The sequence below is a fragment of the Callospermophilus lateralis genome, chromosome 17, assembly GCF_048772815.1.
Source record: "Callospermophilus lateralis isolate mCalLat2 chromosome 17, mCalLat2.hap1, whole genome shotgun sequence".
Taxonomy (NCBI): domain Eukaryota; kingdom Metazoa; phylum Chordata; class Mammalia; order Rodentia; family Sciuridae; genus Callospermophilus; species Callospermophilus lateralis.
In genome coordinates, this window is record NC_135321.1 from 65,047,173 (window position 1) to 65,070,877 (window position 23,705).

The following is a 23,705-nucleotide window of genomic DNA, read 5'->3' on the forward strand; positions in this document are numbered from 1 at the left end:
TCAGAAGTTAGCACCTGGATTTGAAAGAGTCATGGTTTAAACATCATGACCCCCAACCATTCAAACACGTGATGATAAGCATGTTTATGTTCTGGTGTCTGCTTTAATAGCAGTAAATAATATGGGAAAGTATGCTATTAACTGTAGCTGGTATGTTTATGCTATGATAAGATTTACTCTAGTAAACAGATTGACTATGTTGATATCTAGGAAAATCTTAATGAAGTTTTAAACCTGATGTACTTTTTTCTGCATTAAAATGAGGCAGTTTTAGAAATCAGTGGCTATCCATTATGGACGAGTGAGATGTGGTGCATGGGTACTTCCTGTGGAGACTGAAGTGGCTGTGGTGGACAGACGTCAGGAAGCAGAGTAGGTGGCTTCTCTGTGAGAGGCTGGTCTAGAAATATCAACAGTTGGGTGTGCCTGGGGCAGGGGTGGAGTTGGAGCAGTGAGGAGTGATGCAGAAACTGGGGCTGCCTGTGGAGTGAGGAAGCCCTGAAATTGACTGTGAGTGATTGGGTGGCTCTCACAAGTACACTGAAAGCCACCAAATTGTGAACACCAGGTGAACTGTGTGGCAGATAACTACATCATAAAAAGGCTGTTAATTTTTATTAAAGGGTTATGCAGTTGAAAGAATTCTTGAAATCTTGAGGGGGCAGGGTAGACCATAGGGCCTGGGTTGGGGCAGCCTTTCACCAGTGAGGGGGGGTTACAGTGTGGTCTCAGGTGCTCCTGGGCGGTGGGCACTGCTGTTCCCCAGTGAGTCAGCTGTCCTCTCAAGCACCCAGACCCGCCTGGCAGAGGTTCTCATAGAGCATCTTCCTGGACCCCTTGATTCAGCCTGGGTTCTGTGCATTTCTGTCCTGTCTCTACTGTTGTCATGCAGTAATTTATTTAGAGTTTGAAATGACATTAGAACCTCTCTTGTGTGGACTTACTGCAGCTGATGACAGGTCTTTTTTTCATGAGAGCCTCACAGCTACTAAGCAGGAGCATTGGAATCCATATCCAGGCTGGCTTGGGCCCTCTCTAGCTCCTCCCTCTTCCTCACACTGTGCAGAATTCTATTTTGTATGCAGTACTCAGTCCTTGACCTGCACAGACTTGGGGGCTAACTGCTTTTCAGCAGCTTTACCACGTTGGCTGTGACTTTGGGCAGGTTGCTTTCCCCTCTCTGTGTTCCAGTTTAATCCTCAGAAGGACACAGGGTAAGAATTATGTCTGCTTGATAGAATTCTTGTGAGGATTTACAGTGTTGTCTATGGGATGCTTGGTACAGTCACAGGCACATAGTACATGCTCGGTCAATGTGAACTGTTTCTACAGAAGGTTTCAGGTAGCTTTGCTTTAAGACCTAGAGTCACGAAATGTTTTTTAAAGGGCAGGTAAACAAAATATGCCCTTTCTCAATATATCAACCTTGTCATTTTCCTGCTAGGGCTTGGAAGGTCAAGTGGACAGTGCTCACCACATTTGTTCAGAGGGCAGAGCTGCCCTGCTTGTCTCAGAAAACATGGTGTGCCGTGTCCTGCGCCAGAAGGGTGTGGGCAGCACACAGGCCCTGCAGTAGATTGTGTGATGTAAGTCTCCATAAGCATGTGTATCTATGAGACATCACTGCAGCCAGCCCGAGACTCCATGGAAATACACTCTAAATTTACATAGTGTTAACTTGTTTCCTCATCCACCAGGGCAAGTGCAGCAGCTGTGGGATTTTTGTGGAGAGGATCTTTTTCACGGATTCCAGTCTTTCTGTGACATGGGAAGAGTGGTCCTTCTCCGCCCTCTGCCTGTTGCTTCAGACCAGCCTAGGGAACTCCAAGGCAGCCCCTCCGCCTGGCTGCAGACCTACTGTTTCCTAGGCAAGGGAGTGAAGGTAGAGGTGGGCTAAACCAGGTTATTTGTGGGGCTGGAATTTGTTATACCAGGCTTGACTTCCGTAGTTACGCTGGCAAAAGAGCTGAGCTATGAAAACTTGTTTTTATACTTCTGAATTTAAAGTTTATGAGGTAATAGTGAAGCAAATTCTCACAGTACAACACAGTTTTGCCCGGTCCTTCCAGTCTAGTGGCTAGAAGTGACTGTTAGAAACTTAGCTATTCTTCTAGAAGAATTCACAGGCATTTGTGTTTGTTACGCACATTTATTTTAACTCTCCGTAACACTAACAGCAGAGTGCCTGCTGGTGGTGACCAGCTGCTGATGGTTTCAGGCCTGCATTGTGGTGCTGTCGGGAGCTCCTTCCCACTCTAGGCTCTTTGAGTCGTCACCCAGCCTCATGGATGAGCTGCTGCCATTACCCCACTGTGTGGAGGGTCCTCAGGCTCAGAGGTGTGTGGCCATCCTCCCAGGACTACCTCCCCCGAAGCCACTCCAGAGGCCGTATCTGGCTCTTATTCTCATGTATTCTTTGTAAACACTCCATGAAGTAGTCTATCCATTTTATTTATTTATTTATTTAAAGAATTTAACTTTTATTTTAGTAGGTTTTTTTTTTTTAATATTTATGTGATGCTGAGGATCAAACCCAGGGCCTCACCAGTGGTAGGCAAGCGCCCTACCACTGAGCTACAATCCCAGCCCCACCCCCATTTTATTTTTTGTGAAAGGAGCAAATAGTTTTCAGCGAAGAAGAGAATTACCTGAATATTTAGCTGTGATACTTCCCCCTAGTACCCTGTTGATGGCCTTGTGCTTGGTAGGATTCCAGCTGTTCGTCCTCTGCTCTTCCTCTCTCAAAGTTTCTCTAGCTTTCACATTTTTTAATAAAACATTATGCTAGTGTTTGGAGGGAACGGTGTCCTAATAGCCCATGTGTCACCTCAGTAGGTGTCCATGTGGCTTGTTCATCGTATTATTCAGATGTTTTCATCCTGGTTTATTTTTGGGGGGGTGCTGGGGCTGATTTGTAATATTTGGGGGGAAGATGTTTTGAGTTTTCCTTTTATGGCTAGGGATTTATCACTTTCTCTTTGTACTTTTTTTTTGGTACCAGATTGAACTCGGGCACTTGACCAAAAAGCCACATCCCCAGCCCGATTTTGTATTTTATGTAGAGATAGGGTCTCACTGAGTTGCTTAGTGCCTCGTATTTGCTCAAGCTGGCTTTGAACTTGTAATCCTCCTGCCTCAGCTTCCCGAGCCACTGGGATTACAGGTGTGTACCTCTGTGCCTGGCCTCTTTGTAACTTTTGATATCTTTAGTAACAGCTAAAATATTTACTCTGTCTTGAGGCTATACTGTTCAGTGCTTGCAAGTTTATAGCCATCATTTTTTGAAAGTTTTTTTTTGCCATTTTATTTATTTTATTTATTATTAAAAAATTAATTTTTATAGCCCCCTTTTTGCTATTTTAAATAGTGTTTTCCTTAAGTCTGTTTTCTCCTGTGTGTTGATATTGTACCCAGGCCACCTTCGGATTTGGAGCCTCGTGGTTTGTATATTCCCTTCTGCTCACCCTAGACCATGTTGCGTGGTTGACAGTGTGCTTATGGTGAACAGCATGTTGCGGGGCTGTCGTCTCAAGACCTCACCTGGAGTCTGTCTTCAGACATGTTTTACCCATTCACGTTTATTATGATTTCTGATGTATTTGGACTAATTTCTGTCATCTTACTTTGTGCAGCTTGTTATACTTGGCCTTGGGTTCTTGACTTTTCTCTCGCCTACTTGGAAAGTCACATTTGCCATTCATTGTTGGGCATGTGTGCCTGCGTGGAGGTGTGCTGAGCAGTGGGGCTGGAGTGTACCTTTGGGTGCTGTACGCTCTGGCTGCCACAGCCTCTCCTGGCTGTTGGTCATGTCCATCTGACCCTGTACTAGGTTCATGAGGACAATGTGCCAGTCTTGTCTGTCCTTCACTACTGTCCCTCAGCTCTGGGCACCGTACTGTAGGTACTTATTTCATGTTTTGAATGAATGAGTAGCTGATCGTTCAGATCACCTAGCTAGCTTTACAAACTGCTGGTGGCTGCCTTCGTTCTCAGGAGCTCTGACTTGGTAGGCTAAGAAACAGAAATTCCCCAGATTGTCAGATAGACTTGGAACAGTTTGAACTGGTGTTTTATGGACTTTCCTGTCTTGAGAGAGACTCTGGCTCCTTTGCTATAGGTAATGACTGTAACTCAAATCATTGATCACTTGGTAATCTATTTACCTATTTAATGTCAGGTGTCAGGCTTTTGTCCCATAAAGCAGAGAGCAGAGAAACATTCTACCATGTTAGCGCTCTCTCTCCCTCTCTCTCTCTCTTTCAGTTAAGTTGGAGGATACCATTTGGGTAACATCAAAGCAGCAATGTTAAGATTTTCCTCTTTTTCAGAAATGGTTCTTTAAGCTTTTCTACGTCTTTTTCACATGCTCTGTAAGAGTTGGCTTGGCTGAACATGCTTCTATGCTTTTCATCAACAGTATCCATCCCTGGAAGTAGCCAAAGGGCTTGAGTGTGGAAGCGAGTGCCTGAACTAGGGATGGTAGACTTCCCTCCACTTCCTAAGGCACTGATTCTCTTAGTTGACATTTATCATGGTTTATAGTTTATGAAATTGACTGGCATAGAAAGGACCTGCTTTGTTATACCTTTTGAGTTTTTCTTCGGGTTGAGTCAACCGTGGAGTTGGGAAATGCATTAGCCTCGAAGGAACACACATCGTAGAATGTGAGCTTTGTAGAGTTGGAGACAGTTGTTTACGAGACCTGTGTGTGATTAGGTAGTCCTGAGTTCCTTTCTGTGTTGAAGCTGAGCACCCAGGCGTCAGGTGGGCTCATGGTGAGTTGTTTCAGCAGGTATATTTAAGGGAAAACATTAGAATTGCATTTTCAGATTTACTCAGGTTAAAATACCAATAATATGGCTTTTTACTTTTTAAATATTTCAACATCTTTTAATTGGGAGTATATTATTTAACCTTTTAGTGCCTTGATTTTCTTGTTTTAAAAATGGAAATAATACTTAGTTCAGTATGGAATCTTAATTAATGGTTTGAGCCACTTTGATGAAAGTCCCTTCTGTTCAAGCACTACAGAAGTCATATGTTAAATAGTCTGAGAACTCACCATGGGGAGAACTGGCCAGGCCAGGATCCTCACTCAACGTCAGGGCTGCTTGGTGCCCCCCAGATGACATGACCGTGCTTTCCTGGTAAGTCCAGTCTCAGCTGTGGAGATCTCTGTCCTGCCCTTGGGCTGCATGGCCTGGAGGCTGATGAGGGCCACCTGCTGTGGCGGTTCAGTGGCGCTGCAGGGCATTATACCCTAACAGGAGGGTGAACAGCAGGATCATCTGGAAACAGGAAACCAAGTCTTTGTCCCCAAATAGTGACCCACTTTCCTTGCTCTGTTTCTACATCCATCTTGATAAAGCCACGACCTTGCAAACTGAGTAGTACTCAGACACAAAGCTTCATATAACCAGCTGATGTTGGCAAGACTGGGTCCCTCCAGTGTAACATGCTGCCAGCAGTTGAGTTCTGATGTTGATCAGTGCCCTTGTGTACAACCTGTCTGTTACCCTCTGATCTGTGGGCTTTGAAATGTGGCCCAGATGCCCAGCCTGGACCTTTGTGGTGTCCCTGTCTGTGGTCCTCTCTGTGGCTGCTTAGCCTCCTGGGGCATACATGCTTTCCTTTCTCTGGCTCTGTACTATTCAGCAAGTAGCCACCTCCCATGTGTCTCTTTTAAAATTAGAATCAACTATATAATTGTGTTATATTTCTTTAGTCCTATGGCTACATTTCATGTGTCCAAGCCTGCTTTGCTTGGTGGATACAGCACGAGGCAGCTCATATACAGAACATGCCACTCTAGAAGGTTCTGTTGGCCAATGATGTACTATATGTGATTCTTAGCCAATTTCCATTTTTTATCTTAATATTTTTTCAATATTTAAAGAAGAAGCTTAATATGCTGCTTAGGTTTCAGTTCCTGATGTGTATGATCTGGACCACTAAGTCCCCTCCCATGTAATGGAGCTGTTGTTAAGGATAGAGATTTGCATATGACATTTATTTATGGTTTTTTTAATCCATTTTAAGACAGTTCACATGACCCATAATTTACCCATTTAAAGTAAAAAGTCAGTAGCTTCTAGTTAATGCACAGTTGTGCCAGCATCACCATGATCATCTTTTTCACATTTTCTTCATCCTTAGAGGGTTCTTGTACCCACCAGCAGTTATTCCTCATCTCCCCGTATGCTCCAGGTGTTGTTCCACTGCTGTGGATTTCCAGTTCCCAGCCCATCACCTAACAGATTACACTGGGCCCATGTGACTGGCCTCTTTCCTCGGCTGGCTCTTCAGGGTTTAGCAGCCGTGGTGTAGCCCGGGTCAGGGCTTCAGTCTGTTATGGCTCAGAGATATTCCCTCGTGTGGGCAGGTTGCATGTTGTTGAACTGGACATCAGTGGTAGATACGGGCCATTGTTGTACTTTATAATCTTGTTATAAAACTAGTTATATAAAAAGTTCAGGAAATTACTGTGTTATAAGGAAAGTTTAAATGTTTAATTTTAATTGAACCTTTTTGAAGAAATGAAAGTTTGATTGTTTTCTGAACCTGTACTCACTAGGTAATCTAAATGAAATAATAAGTATGTGCTATTGTAAGTGAGCCTGGCCAGGACTTGTTTGACACTTAGAATCATGTGCCTGGAGTGCCTCGGTCTGTCTTTATTACTGTTGTCATAAAACCCTTTTGGTCTCTTGTATTTGAAAAGGCACTGTAAATATTGGGAAATGATGGAGAAAGAGCAAACAGCTTGTGTGAAACACAAAATTACATGTGGTAAGACTTTAACAGAAATTGTAGGAAAACAGAATTTAATGAGTACTTTGAATTGTCACAACAGAACAAGTGAAACCCAGCTTTAGTAAATTGGAGAATTAGAAGGATGACATCCTCTGTTTCAGCACCTTTATTCTGTAACAACACAGACGTGTCAATTCTTCCCACAACCAGCTTGATGGCAGAGAACCAAAGGTTCTGTGTTTACCCTAACCACGCATTCTTCATGTGAGCTCTGAGGACCCGCCGTGGTCAGTAGTTCTGCTCCAGAGGGTTCTGTTTTGATTCTGGTGGGTCCTACCCAAGCTCTGTCTGGCTGCCATGCCTGGATTAGTCACATGTCCATCTTGCTGCCCTCCACAGAAGCTGGTGACCTAAAGATAGCAACACCCAGTGTCCTTCTAGCTGGCCCACAGATGTTCTCAGGAGCCCTCACATGCTCAGTTGGGGAGACACTGCCCTAGTTTAGATTTGTAACTCTTTGAAAAGCTAATTTGCATAACTTGTCTAATTTCTTACTCTCCCCTCCAAGATGATAAAAACTTAGGACCTTTTTTTTTTTGGTACTAGAGATTTCAGAAGTGACTCTGAAGGCTTGTTTGCCCCCTGTCCCTCCATTTCCTCTTCTCATGTGTTAACAAGGACCAACTAAGTGAAAGCCCCTATTGTCAAGGGCGTCAGTCTAGACAGGAAGCAGGTCAGAAGAGTGTGAAGTCAACAGAAGGAAGCATCATGTGAGGTCAGCTTGGCGGATACAGGGATAGGTGTCTTTTTTTGTAGATGAACACAATATCTTTATTTATTTATTTATTTATTTATTTATTCATTATTTTTTAGTTATACATGGATATAATATCTTTTTTTAGAGATATTTTTAATATTTATTTTTCAGTTTTCAGTGGATACAACATCTTTATTTTATGTGGTGCTGAGGTTCGAACCCAGCGCCCCACGCATGCCAGGCGAGCGTGTTACTGCTTGAGCCCCAGCCCTGGATATAATATCTTTATTTTATTTATTTATTTATATAATGTGGTGCTGAGGATCGAATCCAGTGCCTCACACGTGCCAGGCAAATGCTGCACCCCTGAGCCCCAGCCCCAGCCTGGGACAGGTGCTTTTGAAGGCTTGGTCATGGAAGCTGATTGACAACCTGTGCTCGCCAGGCTGCTGCTCATGCAGAGGAGCTGGTGGGTGGGGAGAGGGCAGGTTGGTTCCTGGACTTTGGAGCTGCCTTGGAAACCTTAGTAACCTCTGTGGGTACAGGGACTCAGGGCTTTTTAATTTATTTTTTAATATTTATTTTTTAGTTGTACTTGGACACAATACCTTTATTTTATTTATTTTTATCTGGTGCTGAAGATTGAACCCAGGGCCTTGCACGTGCTAGGCAAGTGCTGTACCCCTGAGCCACAACCCTAGCACTACCCCCCCCCTTTTTTAGTGTTGTTAAGTGATAGTATTTCCTAAGAAATTGTGGTGGCCCCTATGGTTTTTTTTAATTATTATTTAAAAAAATTTTAATGTGATAAAATACACAGCTTGATTTTAACTATGTTCAGCAGCATTAATTCCATTCAAGGTATTGACAGCCATTACCACTGTTTCCAAAACTTTTGTATTGCCCCAAATTGAAACTTTTTGGGGGGGTACCAGGGATTAAACTCAGGGGCACTCGACCACTGAGCCACATCCAAGACATATTTTGTACTTTATTTAGAGGCAGGGTCTCACTGAGTTGTTTAGCACCTCGCTTTTCCTGAGGCTGGCTTTGAATTTGCAATCCTCCTGCCTCAGCCTCCTGAGCTGCTGGGATTATAGGCCTGCAAGAGTCCCAAAGTGAAACTTTGTATCCAATAAGCCCTAGCCTCACTACTAATCTTGAACCTACTTCCTGTCTATTCTTATTCTAGATATTTCACTTAAATGGAGTATTATAATAATTGTCTTTTTGTGTCTGCCATTTTATTTAGCATAATGTTTTAAAGGTTCATCTGTGATGTAACATGCATCAGAATTTTGTTCCTTTTAAAGGCTGAGTAATATTCCGCTGTATATATAAGTACCCAAGTTGTTTTGTTCCTGGAATTTTCCTCTCTGTGGTGAAAAATTCCTTTCTTGTTCTTAGTCTTGTTCAAATTTGGTGTCTTTGATGTGGGTTTCTTTTTTTCCCCTCCTCCTCCTTACATCCTCAAGGCCTGATTTTTTTTTTTTTTTTTTTTAAATTCAAGGAGAACCAGTTCTGAAATTAAATGTTCCTTCATAGCAGGCCAGGCAAGTTCCCACGATGATGATGAAGTTTTTCAGAGGCTGCTGATTGTTGCTGTAATTGTTCTTTACTCCTGCTAAAGTGCAGTTGATTCCGAGGCCTGTTTACGTATTCCTCTGAACCTTCGGGGTTCTTGGGCTCTGGTATTCCTTCCCATAAGCAGAACATTGTGCGTCCAGCTGGGGTGTTTTTTTTCAGTGTTCTTACTCTGCACTTCTTTCTAACTGTACCGTTTTGCTGTGTTGAAATCCCACAGGCTGGGTGTCTTTTGGGCTCATTCAATGGCCCAGGGTTATACCTTAGGCCATGGGCAGAACCTCTCAGGGTCACTGGCTCATATTCTTTTCACAATGGAAATAACTCATTTGGCTATTTTTAAAAAACAACCCTGAGGTCTCATTTAAATATGATAAAATGCCAACAATGTAAATATTTTAAGTAGATGAGTTCTAACAATACTGTACACTTGTGTAGCTGAGGTTCCAGCCATTTTATCACATGGAAGTTCCCTCCGCAGCCATGCCCTCTGCAGTCCCAGGTTCCTATAAATGGGGTCATGCTGAATGTGCTGTGTGGACTCTTTTCTGTTCAGAGTGTGGGGAGTTGTGGTTGTCAGCACACAGCTGCAGTGTGCCCCGGTACTGTGTCATTGTACAGCTGCCTGGCTTTCTGTTTTGTCAGTTCATTGCAGTTTGTTTATCCAGTAATCTGTTGTGTGACAGCTGGGGTTTTACAGTTTGGGACCCTTGCAGATAAAGCTGCTATGAGTTTTACTGTATGAGTCCTTTTGTGGACATACATTTTCATTTTTCTTGGATAAATAACTTGGTATGTAATTGGTAGGTAATATGGTAATTGGGTTTGATATTTATAAGAAATTGCCATATATTTTGCAGAATAGTTGTATTTTCAGTGTGTGGGGGGGTGGGAGGGTTGGTACTAGGGATTGAACCCAGAAGGACTTATCCACTGAGCCACATCCCTACCCTTTTTTAAGTCACACCAGCAAATCAGTGAGTTCTTGTATTCCACATCCTCCCAGTTCTTGGGATTTCTGTCTTTATGTGACATGTTTTAGAGGACATAAGTGCCACCTCGTACTGTGCATTTGCTAGTGATTAATGATATAGATCCTTTATTCACATGCTTATAAATTTTTAAAAATTTATTTATTTATTTTTAGTTTTCGGCGGACACAACATCTTTGTATGTGGTGCTAAGGATCGAACCCGGGCCGCACGCATCCCAGGCAAGCGCGCTACCGCTTGAGCCACATCCCCAGCCCTGCTTATAAGTTTTAAGTGTGTCTTCTTTAGGGAAATATGTGTTCAAATCCTTGGCCCATTTTTATTGGACTTTTTAATATTAGTTCTAAATTTTTTTTGTTCTTGTTTTTAGCTCTGGGAATTAAACCCAGGGGTGCTCAACCACTGAGTCATATCTCTAGCCCCCTTTACAAATTTTTTTTCTTTTGAGACAGGTTCTTACTAAGTTTTTGAGGCTGGCTTCGAACTTGTGATGCTCCTGTTTCAGCCTTCCAAATTGCTGGGAGTAGAGTTGTATGCTACTGTGCCTGGCAGTTCTAAGTTTTTAAAACATATATTCTGGATTTAACTTCTTTGTCACACATGGGATATATATGAGAGAGAGCTTTGCTCAACATGTGACTTGCCTTTTCACTTTCACTGTTGTCTTTTGAAGCACAGTTTTAATTCTGATAAATTTTCATAGATTTTTTTCTTTATGTCAACCTCACTGATGACATGACCATGGAAAGTACTTAAAAATTTATGAAAACTCTTGTCATTCAGATTTTCTATAAGTTTAATACATCTTTGATATGCGATCTGTTTAAAAATAACCTTTGTGTTCAATGTGAGGTGTGGGGCCTGTGTCTGTTTCCTGATAGAAGACCCAGGTATTCAGCCCATCTATTTTTTAAAAATATTTATTTTTTAGTTATAGGTGGGCACAATGTCTTTATTCTACTTTATGTGGTGCTGAGGATCGAACTTAGCGCCCCATGCGTGCTAGGCACACGTTCTACCTCTGAGCTACAACCCCAGCCTCTAGCCTGTCTGTTGAAATGGTGGCCTCTGCTGTCCAACTGCCTTGGCATGTTTGTTACAATGGGCTGATTGTGGGTTCCTGGTGTGCCTTCGTCCTGGGCCAGTGCTTCAGGCGTTGATTCTGCAATTCTGTCCTGAGTCTTGAACCTGGGTTGTGTTCGTCACCAGCTCTGTTGTTCTGAAATTGTGAGTCTAGGTAACTTGCATTTCCATAGACATCTTTAAATCATTTTCCCTGAAAGTGACTAGGATTTTGATAGGTATTACATTAAGTGTAAATCAATGTGGGAGAGACCTGAGATAACTAACCATATTTAATCTTTTAAAAAATTTTTGGTTTAAAAAAATTTGGTTGTAGATGGACCAAATACCGTACTTTATTCACTTATTTTGTATGTGGTGCCAAGGATCGAACCAATGCCTCACACACGCTAGGCAAGCGCTCTAACACTGAGCCACAACCTCAACTCCAATATTTAGTCTTTTGGTCCAGGAATTCTGTGTTTCTGTGGTCTTTGATGTCTCTCAGCTCCTGATGAGTATGTTTTCAGGACGTCTGTCCCTCCATCTGACACTGTCAGGTTCTGGAGCACTGCTTTCCCTGCATCCCACAAATCTTGATAGGTTGTGTTTTCATTATTATGAAATATTTTCTAATTCTCCTTGAGATTTCTTTAGTTGTGTGTTAATTAATTTTTCAGTTCTTGGGAATGGTGTAGGTATCGTTAACTGATTTCTGATTTCATTGCATTTCCAGGAAACATATTCTTGGATATTTCAGTCTTGAATTTTATTGGGACTTGTTTTTGGCAGAACTTTGGGCTTTTCTTGGCAAATGTGCCATTCACACTTAAAGAGAATGTTCTAGGTATGTTAGTAATTGACCTCTGCAGTTTGTGGTGTGATTGGTGAACACATGGATTGTGGTGGGTAAGATAGGGCAGGGGAGGTGCCCTATCTTCCTGGCTACTCCACCATGGCCAGTGGGAACCTCTGAGAGGAGGTGGGAGAAGTAGCTGGGACTGAGGGCTGATGGGGTCCAAGGAGGGCACCATGGGTAAAGGAAGGAAGGGACCACTATGTGGAAGTGAGGCTGGGAATGAGGTGTGGGTAGATCCGTGTGTGCTGGCACAGAGAGGCCCCTGGGACGTGCTGGGGAGGGGGCAGCTCTCCTCTCCGCATGAGCAGGGTGCCTTTGTGTTAGCTAATGGGAGCCGTGCCTGGGGCTCAAGGCCTTGCTCATCAGTGGGGAGACTGATGGTGCCTACAGCAGAGAAAGGCGCTTTGCTTCCTTATTTTATTTATAAAAATCACTGACCCTTTGGGGATCTGATTTGCCACAGTCAAGTCACAGAATAATGACTGTGGGAGTCCACTGTCTTGGTCTTTTCCCTTCTTTCCATCACATACAAGTCCACAGTTGAACATGGAAGCACCCGCTCTGTCCTGTCCCCATCCAGTGTTGCTGTGCTTTCCCTCCTGTTCCTCATGCAAGTCTCTGACACTGCTGCATCCCCATCTGTGGACACATAACTGTCCTGGCCATGGTCCCCAGGGCCTCCACTGCCTCACCTGGTGGGCGTGTTCCAGGCCTCTCTGCTCCATGCTGGGCTGCCCCTGCCTCTCCGGCACTCTCTGGTGTTTGTGATGCCTGAGTCTTGGGACTTCATCCCCTTCCCCTATCCTGTTGCTCCTGGACAGTCCATCCCTGAGTCCCCTTACTCCTGGCTGTCCTCTGCTGCCTCATAGTTTTGCTTTTTCCTGAGTGCCCTGTAGTCGAGTATGGAGGATGTGGCTTTTCAGATTGGCTTCTTTCACTTAGGCACTAACAATTCCTCTGCGGCTTTGCAGAGCTTGGTAGCTTTTATTTCTGTCTCTCCTTTTTCTTTTCTTGTTTTTGTGGTGCTAGGGATCCAGCCTGGGCTCCTGGTGTGAGGAAGCAGGCTGCTCACCTGTCTTTTGTCTCTGAGTGACGCTCCTGCTGGGCGTACCACAATCTGCCCGTCCCTTACCTGCTGAGGGACCCCTTGGTTGCTTTCCAAGTTTTGGCCATCAGGAATAACATTGCTACAGACATTCATGTCTGGTTTTGTGTAGACAGATGTCTTAAGTGCCAAAGAGCACGATTTGGGGGTCACTTGGTGAGAGTGTGTTGCTTCCTGGAAAGCCTCCAGCCTGTCTTCCACAGTCTCCTGTTTTGCGGTCCCAGCTCCTTGACCTTGTTATCACCTGGCCCTGCTGTTTTGCTGGCTGTGCTGGGGAGGTGCAGGGTACCCTACCACTGTCCTAGCTAGCGACCCTAGAGAAGGGGGCAGAGCTGCTCTTCACGTTCCCGTTTGCCACTTGCTTGTCTTCCCTGGCGAGGTGTCCGTTCATACCACTTGCCCATCTTGTAATTGTCTTTTCTTAATGAGTTCTTTATGTATTCTGGGGAGTAGTCCTTTATCAGGTTTGTGGTCTGCAAATATTTATTCCCAGTTTGTGGCTTATCATTTCATCCTCTGAAAAGTGTCTTTATGGGGCAGAATTTTTTTTTTTTAATTTTAATGAAGTTCAACTCGACTTTTTCTTTCATACATCTTTTAGGATTACACCTGAAGAATCATTGCCAACCCAAGGTTTCCTGGGTTTCCTCCTGGGCTGTCTGCTCGGAATTTTAGTTTCACATTTTACGTTTATGTTGTAACCCTTTATAATTTTTGTGAAAGGTTTAAGGTCTGTATCTGGATTCCTGTTTTTGCATGACGGCATCCATTTGTCCCAATTTGATGAAATTGTCTTGGTCCCTTCTCCATTGCATTGCCCTGTTCCTTTGTATGTGGCTCTGTTTATGGGCCTTTCTCTTCTTTTCTTCTGGTCATTTATCTATTCTTTTGTCAAGTACAGCACCTTTAAAAAAAAAAGAGCAAGTCAGAGTGACCCTCTCCCTGCTCAGAGGCTCTGCCTGATGAAGACCAGGTCCTTAAGAAAAAAAAAGATCAGTGAAATGGAGGACAGGGAACAGCAGGAGGGAGGAGAGGAGGGAAAGGGGAGGCACCAGGGACTGAATCAGAGCAAGCTGTAGTCCATGCTTTCATAATTATGTCCAAATGAACCCCACCCCAGGGTTACGTGTAACTAAGAAGAGCTGCACTGCCTCCCACACCCCGGGTCCCTCCCCATCCTATCCTGTCCCCTAGCCATGAGGAATTCTGTTCTTCTGTCATTTTAATGCTTTTCCAGACCTGTAGGCCTTGCTCACTGTCCTCTCTTCCTGAAACTGGTTTCTCTCTTTCTGCTACTGACTAATTCCCACTTATCTTTCAGTTGTCCTTTCAGAATTCACTATCTCATGGGGCATCCCTGATCACCAGGCGTGTTCTCATGACGCCCTCCTGTGTGTGTGTGTGATGGAACCCAGAGGCACAACCACTGAGCCACACCCTAGCCCACCATTGTTATTTTTATTTTGAGACAAGGTCTCACTAAACTGCAAGGCCGGCTTCAAATGTGCACTCTCCTGACTCAGCCTTCCGAGTATCTAGGATTACAGGTGTGCACCACCACACCTGGCTCCTTAATAAATGTCTGTTTAATGAGTGCTGTGCATGATGAACTGTAGCTAGATTAACTAATGGAAAAGCGTGCTTGGGATTACAAATTAGTATTCAGAGATTACAGCTAGGTGTTAAGTCTTTTATAATTTTTTTTGTGTGTGTGAACAACATGGAGATAGGTGTAATGAATTTTTTAAAAGTTAGATTGTGATCAGTGTCAGCATGAGAAAAATGCTCCTGGTGTCCAGAAGTGCACCATTTAGATGGATTTTCTGAATCCTCAGGATGTGTACCTGATTGGCTGCGTTTATAACTTGGGAGGGTAGACATTGTGTTGGATGGCAGACACTCGGTTGTAAGTCACTTCACTAAGCCAAAGTGATTAGTCAGGATAAATGGGTAAAATAGATTTGAAATAAATGTAAAAGCCTCTTCTAGGCTGTGAAAGATTTCTCAAGCTAAGGCAGGAAGGTCTTGGCTGTGCAATGACATGGCGGCTCGGCTGCAGGAGGACTGTAAACCCTGAGCCTTGCAACGGGGGCCTCTCAGGAGTCTCCATCCTGAGCTGCATTGACGCAGGTGCTTGGGTGCCCTCTGGGCCAGCACTGGCAAGCTGGGAGGCGCTGAGTGCACAGCTCTGGCACAGAAGGGTCTGGGCACAGGGTCCTCGAGCAGCGCAGCCAGGGTGGGTCCTGTTCACCCCCTGACTGGAAGTAATTTGTTGACTTTCTTTTAAGCTTGGTTATCTCTTTTTTTCTTTTTCTTTTAATTTCTGAAATGGGATCTCCTAATGCCCTAGCTGGCCTCAAACTCTTGGGCTTCAGTGATCCTCTCAGCCAACCAAGCAGCTGCGTCTCACCAGCTCGAGCTCTCTCCTCTCTGAAATGGGGGTAACATCTGCTTGGCAGGATTGCTGTGGCGTATGAAGGAAAACGTGTTCCTAATGAAATGTTCTACAAACATAAGGAATTGCATTTGTGGCTGGCAAGGTCTTGAAGAGTTCAAGAAACTTTGCTATGTTTCCCCGGGGGCTGGAGAGGAGGGGTTGGGAGGGCAGTGGCCTCTGCTGTTGGTTGGGGTGGAGGGGCCACCGTGCAGCTCCTGCCCCTTCACAGGGCCAGCCTTGACCCACACCGGCCTGCCCGAGCACCGACTCTGAAGCAGCGTGCTGGCCTTGTAGCACAGGCCACCAAGAGCCACACTTCTCTCCAGCCCAAAGAAGCCACGTCCCAGCAGAGGAGTGGAGTGCAGGTGCATGGTTCCGGAAGTGCCAGGAGGTGAAAGTCGCAGGAAGAGGGGCTAGATGAGGGGAGCAGTAGGTGACAGGACCACAGGGTGAGCAAGGGGGCCTGGCCTTCTCCTTTACGGCCAGTTGAGACCTCAAGCCAGATGTTTTGTGGGGCCTCACATGTTCTGTGTTGCTGTAAAGCCTTCCACTGTGATTCCTGTGCGCCTCAGCCAATGTCAGAGGCTCTGGGGATGTCTGTGGCCATCTGGTGGCAGTGTGACAAGACATGTGCATTGACTTCAGGCCGCCTCGAGGCTGCTGAGTCATGGCCATCTCAGAGCTGATGCTACTGTGGCCTTGGGCTTTTTTTTTTGGCCTATGTGCCTGCTATTAGTGAAGGAGCGTCTGTCCAGGCTCGTGCGTCCACTGCCTCGTAGGTTTCTGTAGCTTCCTGGCAGCTCTCCCTTGTCCCTGGCTCAAGTCTGTGTCTGAGGAAGAAGGGAGAAGGTCAGAGGTTCCTCAGCCCCATGAAAAGTAAGAGTCAAGTTTGCGTCCTCCTGAAGGTGCCTGGTGCAGCACCTGGGTGTCTAAGAGATTGGGCCTGTTTGAGAACCCCTCCCACTCAGGTTTACCTCTGCATGGTGAGCAGGTTTGGGATGTTTGAATGGGAACAGATGCTGTTCATCCCTGGGCTGGGTCCCCTCGGGACATCCCAGAGCTGTTTAGGATGGGTCATGGCTGTGGTGGTTGGTTGAAGTGACCAGGGTTGAAGTGGTACGTATTTGTCCCTGTGTCTGTGAATTCCACATCTAACTTGATACCACACAGGTCTGAGTGGAAGAAATTTATATTTTAGTTGATTCATTCATTGACTATTAAGTCCCTACTTTTTATAAATAATTTGAATATATAAAGATGAATTTCGAAGGATTTTGTCCTCAAGGAGCTTAGTCTTGTTGGAGGACTAGGACATGTACGTCACAGAAGGCTTCAAGCCAATGTCATGGAGATGCAGAAGGTCCTGTGCTCATCTCATCTGGAAGGGAGGGGCGGTGATGATGTGATGTCCATCAGGGCTGTGGAAGTATCACGAGGTTTGTCTGTTTTTCTGTTTGTTTTTTTAAGTTGTGGGATGAAAACATGCACAGGTGTTGAATATAGCAATGCAGGAGAAAGCTGAGCAGAAGTAGGAATGACATTTTCAGAGAGGCCTAGAGACGAGCACAGAGCATCCAAGGGAGACGGAAGGACAAGGACATCACAATTTTTATCAGAACTTGTGATGTGTAGTAAAAGAAAATCAAGTAGCAAAGATAAGCTGAGGCAAGAGTGAAAAAATGTTAGAATTGATTTGTCATTTAAGAGCCACGTGTCCACCTGGGGGGGTCTGAAGACACACCTTCCACCGTGAGTGCGAGGAGAAGCCCTCCGCAGCATCCCTGAGGAGCTCTGAGCGCTCTAATGTGTGTGCCAGACCTTGCAGTGGAAGCCGTGGCTCCTGAACTGGGAAACCTAAAAGCAGGGAAGTAGCCAAAGGGAGGGTGGCAGGGCTGCATGGTGGCACTGGGTAACCAAGGGCATGGTGGGCATGGCTACGGTAATGAGCAGCAGAGTATGGCAGCTTCAAAATGATCTGGCTTTCACAGACCTTGGTCTTGGTCTGGTTGACTATGGTGTTCCTATAAGTAAAATAAGCAAAAAAGTCCTAGATTAAGTAAACAAGCCTGGCCTGAACCATAAAAGTAGTCACAGTCTCACAGTCAGTCCCACACTTGAGCTGTTAGCTTACCCAGAACCCATTGAAAGTATGGAGGCTGGCTTCCCTTGAGGAAGAATCCTAATACACTGCTGAAAATTGATACTGTTAATCCTTCCCAAGGGACCTTTGGCCTTTTACTGGGTATATTAGTTTATTTTCCATTGTAGAATATCTGAGTCTGGGTAATTTGTCAAGAAAATAAGTTGGTTTAGCTCATAGTTCTGGGAGTCCATGAGCATGGTTCCACACTCCACTCCGCTCTGATAAGAGCCCCGTGGCAGAGACTTCTCACATTACCACACTGGGGACCACACATTCAACAGATGAGACCTTCAGGACACAGTCAGACTGTTCAAGTCATAGCACCAGGACAGCTGCACCTTGGGGAGAGGGAAGTGATCATGACTTTTAGGTATCTTAGGGATCACTGGACCTGGGCTCTGGGCTGCGCTGATTCCAGGAGGCCACAGGTGGCATTGTGGTTTGCCAGGTAGAGTAGGAATTGTGCAGGTCCTTGCCTCTACGTGTGACCTTGGACTGTTTGCTGCTGGTGGCTTAGTGGTAGAGGTGGTAGAGGACTTGTCTTACGTGTAAGGCCCTGGGTTTGAACTCCGCACGGGGTGGGGGGGTATGCTTTTTGATATCTGAAATATAATTGGCTGAGATCGTGAGTGGAATTGCATTGAATATGTAGATCAAGTTGGGAAGAACTGACATCTTGAGAGTATTGGGTCTTCCTGTCCATGAACATGGAATCTTTCTCCGTTTTACTTCTTTAATTTCACTCACCAAAGTTTTGTAGTTTTCCTCATGTAGATGTTGTATATATTTTGTTAGATTTATACCTAAGCATTTCATTCTTGGGTGGCGGGGGTGCTAATGTAAATAGTATTATGTTTTTTATTTCAAATTCCACTTGTTCATTGCTGATATATTTAGTAAGGCTGTTTACTTTTGTATACTGACCTTGTAAACTGCAATTTTACTATAATTGCTTATTCTAAGAATTTTTTTGCAGATTCTTTTGGATTATCTATGTAGGTAAATCATGTTAATGAAGAACAAAGCTCGTTACATTACCTACATACCTTGGATAAACCCCACGTGATTGTGGCAAGGGGTTCTTTTTGTACATTGTTCATTTGATTTTTACATAAGTTTACAGATGAACACTGTATGTCTAGGGCTCAGAAAGATTTTTTTTTGCTATAGAATATAGAATGGGATTCTCACTCCGCTTTCTGGGTTGTGTGTGAACTTGGGTGGGGAAAGCAGTGGTTACTTTGTTACCCTCTGAATTAAATGAGGCATTTTATTCAGTTGAGTCTAGATGACAGACAATACTAGTATCAGCATATTGGAGCTTTGTCACTAACAGAGACCCTGATTTTCTCAGTTAAGCAGTTGCTGTTGCAGATATCGCCAATGCACCATCACTGCTGTAAATCAATGGGCCCGCCACTGGGTGCACTGCCGCACTGGGTTTTAATAGCTGTAGGTTAGTATAGTTTTCTTCATAATCTCTTATGTGTTTAAGAACATGATTATGAGACAAGATCGTGCTTCATCAGAATGCTAAATAGGTCCATGGTGCTTGACATTTTAATGGTGGAAGGTCCTTTTCTTCCTCTTGTTCTTCCACTGCCAAACAGAATAAGCAGAACTGAATTCCAGTTTTCCAGGTACAAAAAGTAAACGAAAACTTAACCTGGACGCTGCTATATTCAGCCTGATGAACTCGTGCTTCTTCCCAGAGCCTCAGCAGTCTCATTGCTGTTGCTGGTGGTGGTACCATCACGTGGCCCTTAGTGCCAAGTTGTGGTTTAAGCAGCTCTGAGAAACCAATGTTCTTTCCAAAGTTTGGTATCCAATTTGTTTGGTGGCAAAATGTAACCAGTATGAAACTATATACATAGTCTTTCTTTTTCTATTCAATGTAAATGATCAAACATTTCATTGCAGGAATATTAAGGTCTTGATTATAAAGTACTATCCCACTGAGATATGGGAATTGTGGGATTAACCTTTCTAATCATCTGAAGGTTCTAACTTGCTGCTTTTAAAGGTTTCAGATAAGAGGTGGTGGAAGTTGATGATTGTGGAGAACTTAGCCTTGGGAACACTAGCATATTTATTCTATTTTTACATTTTAAAAAGAACCAAATCATTTGTATTCAAATGTAGCCAAAATGACTTTTCTTTTCTTTTTTTTTTTTTTAAAGAGAGAGAGAATTTTAATAACATTTTTGTATGTGGTGCTGAGGATCGAACCCAGGCCGCACGCATGCCAGGCGAGCGTGCTACCACTTGAGCCACATTCCCAGCCCCAAAATGATTTTTCTTAGTAACTTAGATTGTTAAGATAAAAATTCTATAACTTTTCTGAAAAAAAATTTTGTTTACTCTTTCACTTTATGTCTACAGAAAGAAACTAAGAAGTAGATGTGTTTCTTTTATAAATCAATGCATTTATTGCTTATGAGATATTTATTTGGCATTGCGGTGAGCCAGGTGCTGTAGATGTATATTCCTTAGTGAACAGAGCAAGCAAGCTCCCAGGCCTGGTGGAACTTGAACTTTGGTGCAGGGACAGCCAGGAGACAAACATCAATGCTGTGCTGGTTATTACTTATTCACGTGCAGGTTTTAAGATAACAGTATGACATACAAGTCGCAACCCAGGGGCAAATGGCAAGCCCTGTGGGTGCGGAGGGCTCCAGCTCTGGGGGAGCTTTGACCAGGGAAGCTGCCAGGAGAGGCCGCCAGAGCAGTCAGTTGCCTTGGAATCTGAAGACCCATTGTTCATACCCATTTTTTTTAAAATATTTATTTTTTTAGGTGTAGATGGACACAACACAATGCTTTATTTTTATGTGGTGCTGAGGATCGAACCTGGGTCCCGCGCATGCTAGGCGAGTGCTCTGTCGCTGAGCCACAATCCCAGCCCCCATACCTATTTTTGAAAACAGTGACCATACAAACTAATCAGAATATGTATTTTCAACAAGAAATATTGACTGATTAGTTGGTGGCTGGCTGGACTGATTGATGATACTGGGAATTAAATCCAGGGGCACTTAACCACTGAGCCACATCCCTATCCCTTTTTATATTATTTTGAGACAGGGTTTTGCTAAGTTGCGTAGGGCCTTGCTAAGTTGCTGAGGCTGGCTTTGAACTTGGGATCCTCTTGCCTCAGCTTCTTGAGTTGCTGGGGTTATAATTGGGTGCCACTGCACCCAGTCCTGTGATATTTTTCTGAGCAGAAAAGGAAGGAAGTATTGAAGAATAGAGTTCCCTGTGCTGGCTGTGTCTGGTGTGGTTGTGAGAAGGCTGCGCAGCAGCAGTGTGTCTGGTATTTGTGAATCAGGTTTGTGTTACCTGGTCCTGGTGTTGGAGGTGGAGGCAGGGAGGGTCATTTGGGTACTCTGTAACTTGGGGGTTTGAAGAGTGTTTGTTTTGCATGAGAGTTACACATTTCCAGGGATTGAATGTAACTCAACAAGGTGTAAGTTATTTGCTACTCAGAACTGAATTTATGCCTCTCAGCTTGGGATGTCTATGAAATCTTCAAACATTGGAATAAGAATTCTGAAAGGATATGTTCCCTTAATAATTCTGTTTTCAGAAATATTTTGGGGAAATGTAAAAAATCAACCTGGTTAGAATTTTAAATGAAAGGAGAATGTTGATCTTAACATTTTGTAAATCCAAGAAAATATAAAAATGGTTTGTGGGTATCATGTATTGGTTTGAAGGAAGCAAAGATTGCCATTGAGTTGTTTTTATAATATGCATAGGTAGACACTCCTTAAATTTACTTTGTCACATATCTGAAATGGAACAGTATCAGACCTAGCTTAAGTATCATTCCGAATGTGTCATATCTTCCACTTAGTCCTGTAGAGCGGTTCCATCACCTCCCTAACCCCTTCTCTAATGTTCCCAGGTTATCGAGTCCTTGGGAATTATTATCTATAAAGCACTGGACTATGGATTGAAGGAGAATGAGGAACGGGAGCTAAGCCCTCCCCTGGAGCAGCTCATCGACCGGATGGCCAACACAGTGGAGGCCGATGGCAGCAAGGATGAGGGCTACGAGGCTGCAGACGAGGGCCTGGAGGAGGAGGAAGATGAGAAGAGGGCCGTCTCCGCTGTACGCTCCTACCGAGACGTCATGAAGGTAAAGCACCAGCTCATGGCAGCATAGTGCTTGTTTCTCTAGAGTGCTTCTTTTTCTGTTTTAAAAACATAATGATAAAAACCTGTAATCCCAACCACCCGGGAGGCTGAGGCCTGAGGAACACTAGTTCAAGGGCAGCCTGGCAACTTGCAAGGCTTTGTCTCAAAATAAGAAATAAAAAGGGCTGTAGTACTTTCCATTTTAGATCAGTGTCCTCAACAAGAAAAATGTCCTCACATACATACAAATTTAAATTTCACACATTGTATTAATTTTATGTTTTCTAGATGTTAAGGTTTATTTTTTAAAAATACAAACGAGGAAATCATGTTAAGTGAAATAAGCCAGACATAGACAAGTGCCTCAAGCTCCCTCATATGGAAGGTGAACTAAGCTGACCTGAGCCTGGGATAGTGACCAGTGCCGGTTGGGAATGGACGGGTGGGTCAAAGGAGGATTTGGTCAGCACATGCTGTGCACGTGTATTGACATATACTGAAAAATCTCCCACACCTATAATAATATGTTCTGAGTATCCCTTTTAGCTAAACAGGAGGAAAAATAATTGCTGAGACATTAGACAAGTAAACTGAACTTTTAAAATATCATAAAACCCATTACTTAGGACCTGAGAAAGAGTTTATGGTAGTTTATGGTCTGGCCGGTGGGTTAAAAACCTCACCCTTGACTTTGTCAGGAGGGAAGGCAAGAATCAGCTGAAGAACTCAGACTGCACCCTTACTGTAAGGGTGGGAGACACATAACAGAACGACCAGCATCTTGGAGTCAATTAGTCTTCAATTCTTAGTGAGCAGGATCTCTTTAGTGTGTAAGAAATATGCAGGGTCTCTACCTGGATGGTTTTTTTTTTTTTTTTTTTTTTTTTGGTACCATAATATGCACATGTAAGACACTCCATAATATGCATATGTAAGACACTCGGGGGCTTTCAACCACTGAGCCACATCCCCAGCCCTGTTTTGTATTTTATTTAGAGACAGGGTCTCACTGAGTTGTTTTTGCTGAGGCTGGCTTTGAACTCATGATCCTCCTGCCTCAGCCTCCGAAGCAGCTGGGATTACAGGCGTGCACCACTGCACCCGGCCCCAGTGGCTCTTAACTGTAATAGAAACAGAATACACACAAGCTATAGGCCTCTGATTCTTGGGATGTCTATGAAATTGGAAGCACAAATGCACATGCATAAGTTTTTTTTCCTGAATTTTTTGAGAGTTCTTTGCCATTGAAATTTCAGGCACAATAAATTGCAGGCACAAATTTATGTCAGGACTGGAACATGTGCTTTTTAAAATTTTTAGAATATGGCATGTAAAATACTTCCAGTTTTAAGTATTTCTTGAGAAACATAAGCATCGGCCCTCTAAAAGTATTAAGAAAAGTTGACTCCATTATTTTTATATATAAAAGTATATTCCTGGATGCACATTCTGTCTGTGTTAGGAAAAAAACTGTCGTGGTCCAGTGGACAGTGCAATGGGTGGGGTGGGTTAAGATGCACAGGGAGGAAGGGAAGAGTGAGCCCTGGAATAGTGACAGATGGACCTGAAAGACCCCGGAGGTGTGGGGCCTGAGGGTGTTTGAGAAGTGACCGAGGGCTAATAGGAGAGTGGTATCCATGCTGAGCTTTATCTTTAAACATCCTGCGAGCCTCTGGTATGCCTTCTTTGGGAATTACAGTGGGCATTTGGATCGCCTGCCACAAGGAGTGAGTTGTGGCTCCTCTCAGAGCTGACCACATGGGGGAGAGGCAAGTTAAGTGAACAGCAGCAAGGCGTACATTGGGCAGACATGTCAGGCAGGGCTGGCCACGAGGAGTTTCTAGATGGGTTGTTCTCATGAGCAAGGATGGAA

General features: G+C 44.0%; 1 protein-coding gene across 2 annotated transcripts in view; it reads left to right on the forward strand.

Annotated features, from left to right (window-relative positions):
- Spire1 (spire type actin nucleation factor 1) overlaps positions 1–23,705 on the forward strand; it is a 144,376-nt gene that overhangs the window by 43,115 nt on the left and 77,556 nt on the right. For both annotated transcript variants that reach the window (XM_076837208.1, XM_076837209.1), the window contains exon 3: positions 21,600–21,833. In XM_076837208.1, the coding sequence (XP_076693323.1) occupies positions 21,600–21,833 (234 nt within the window). The remainder of the gene's footprint in view (positions 1–21,599; positions 21,834–23,705) is intronic.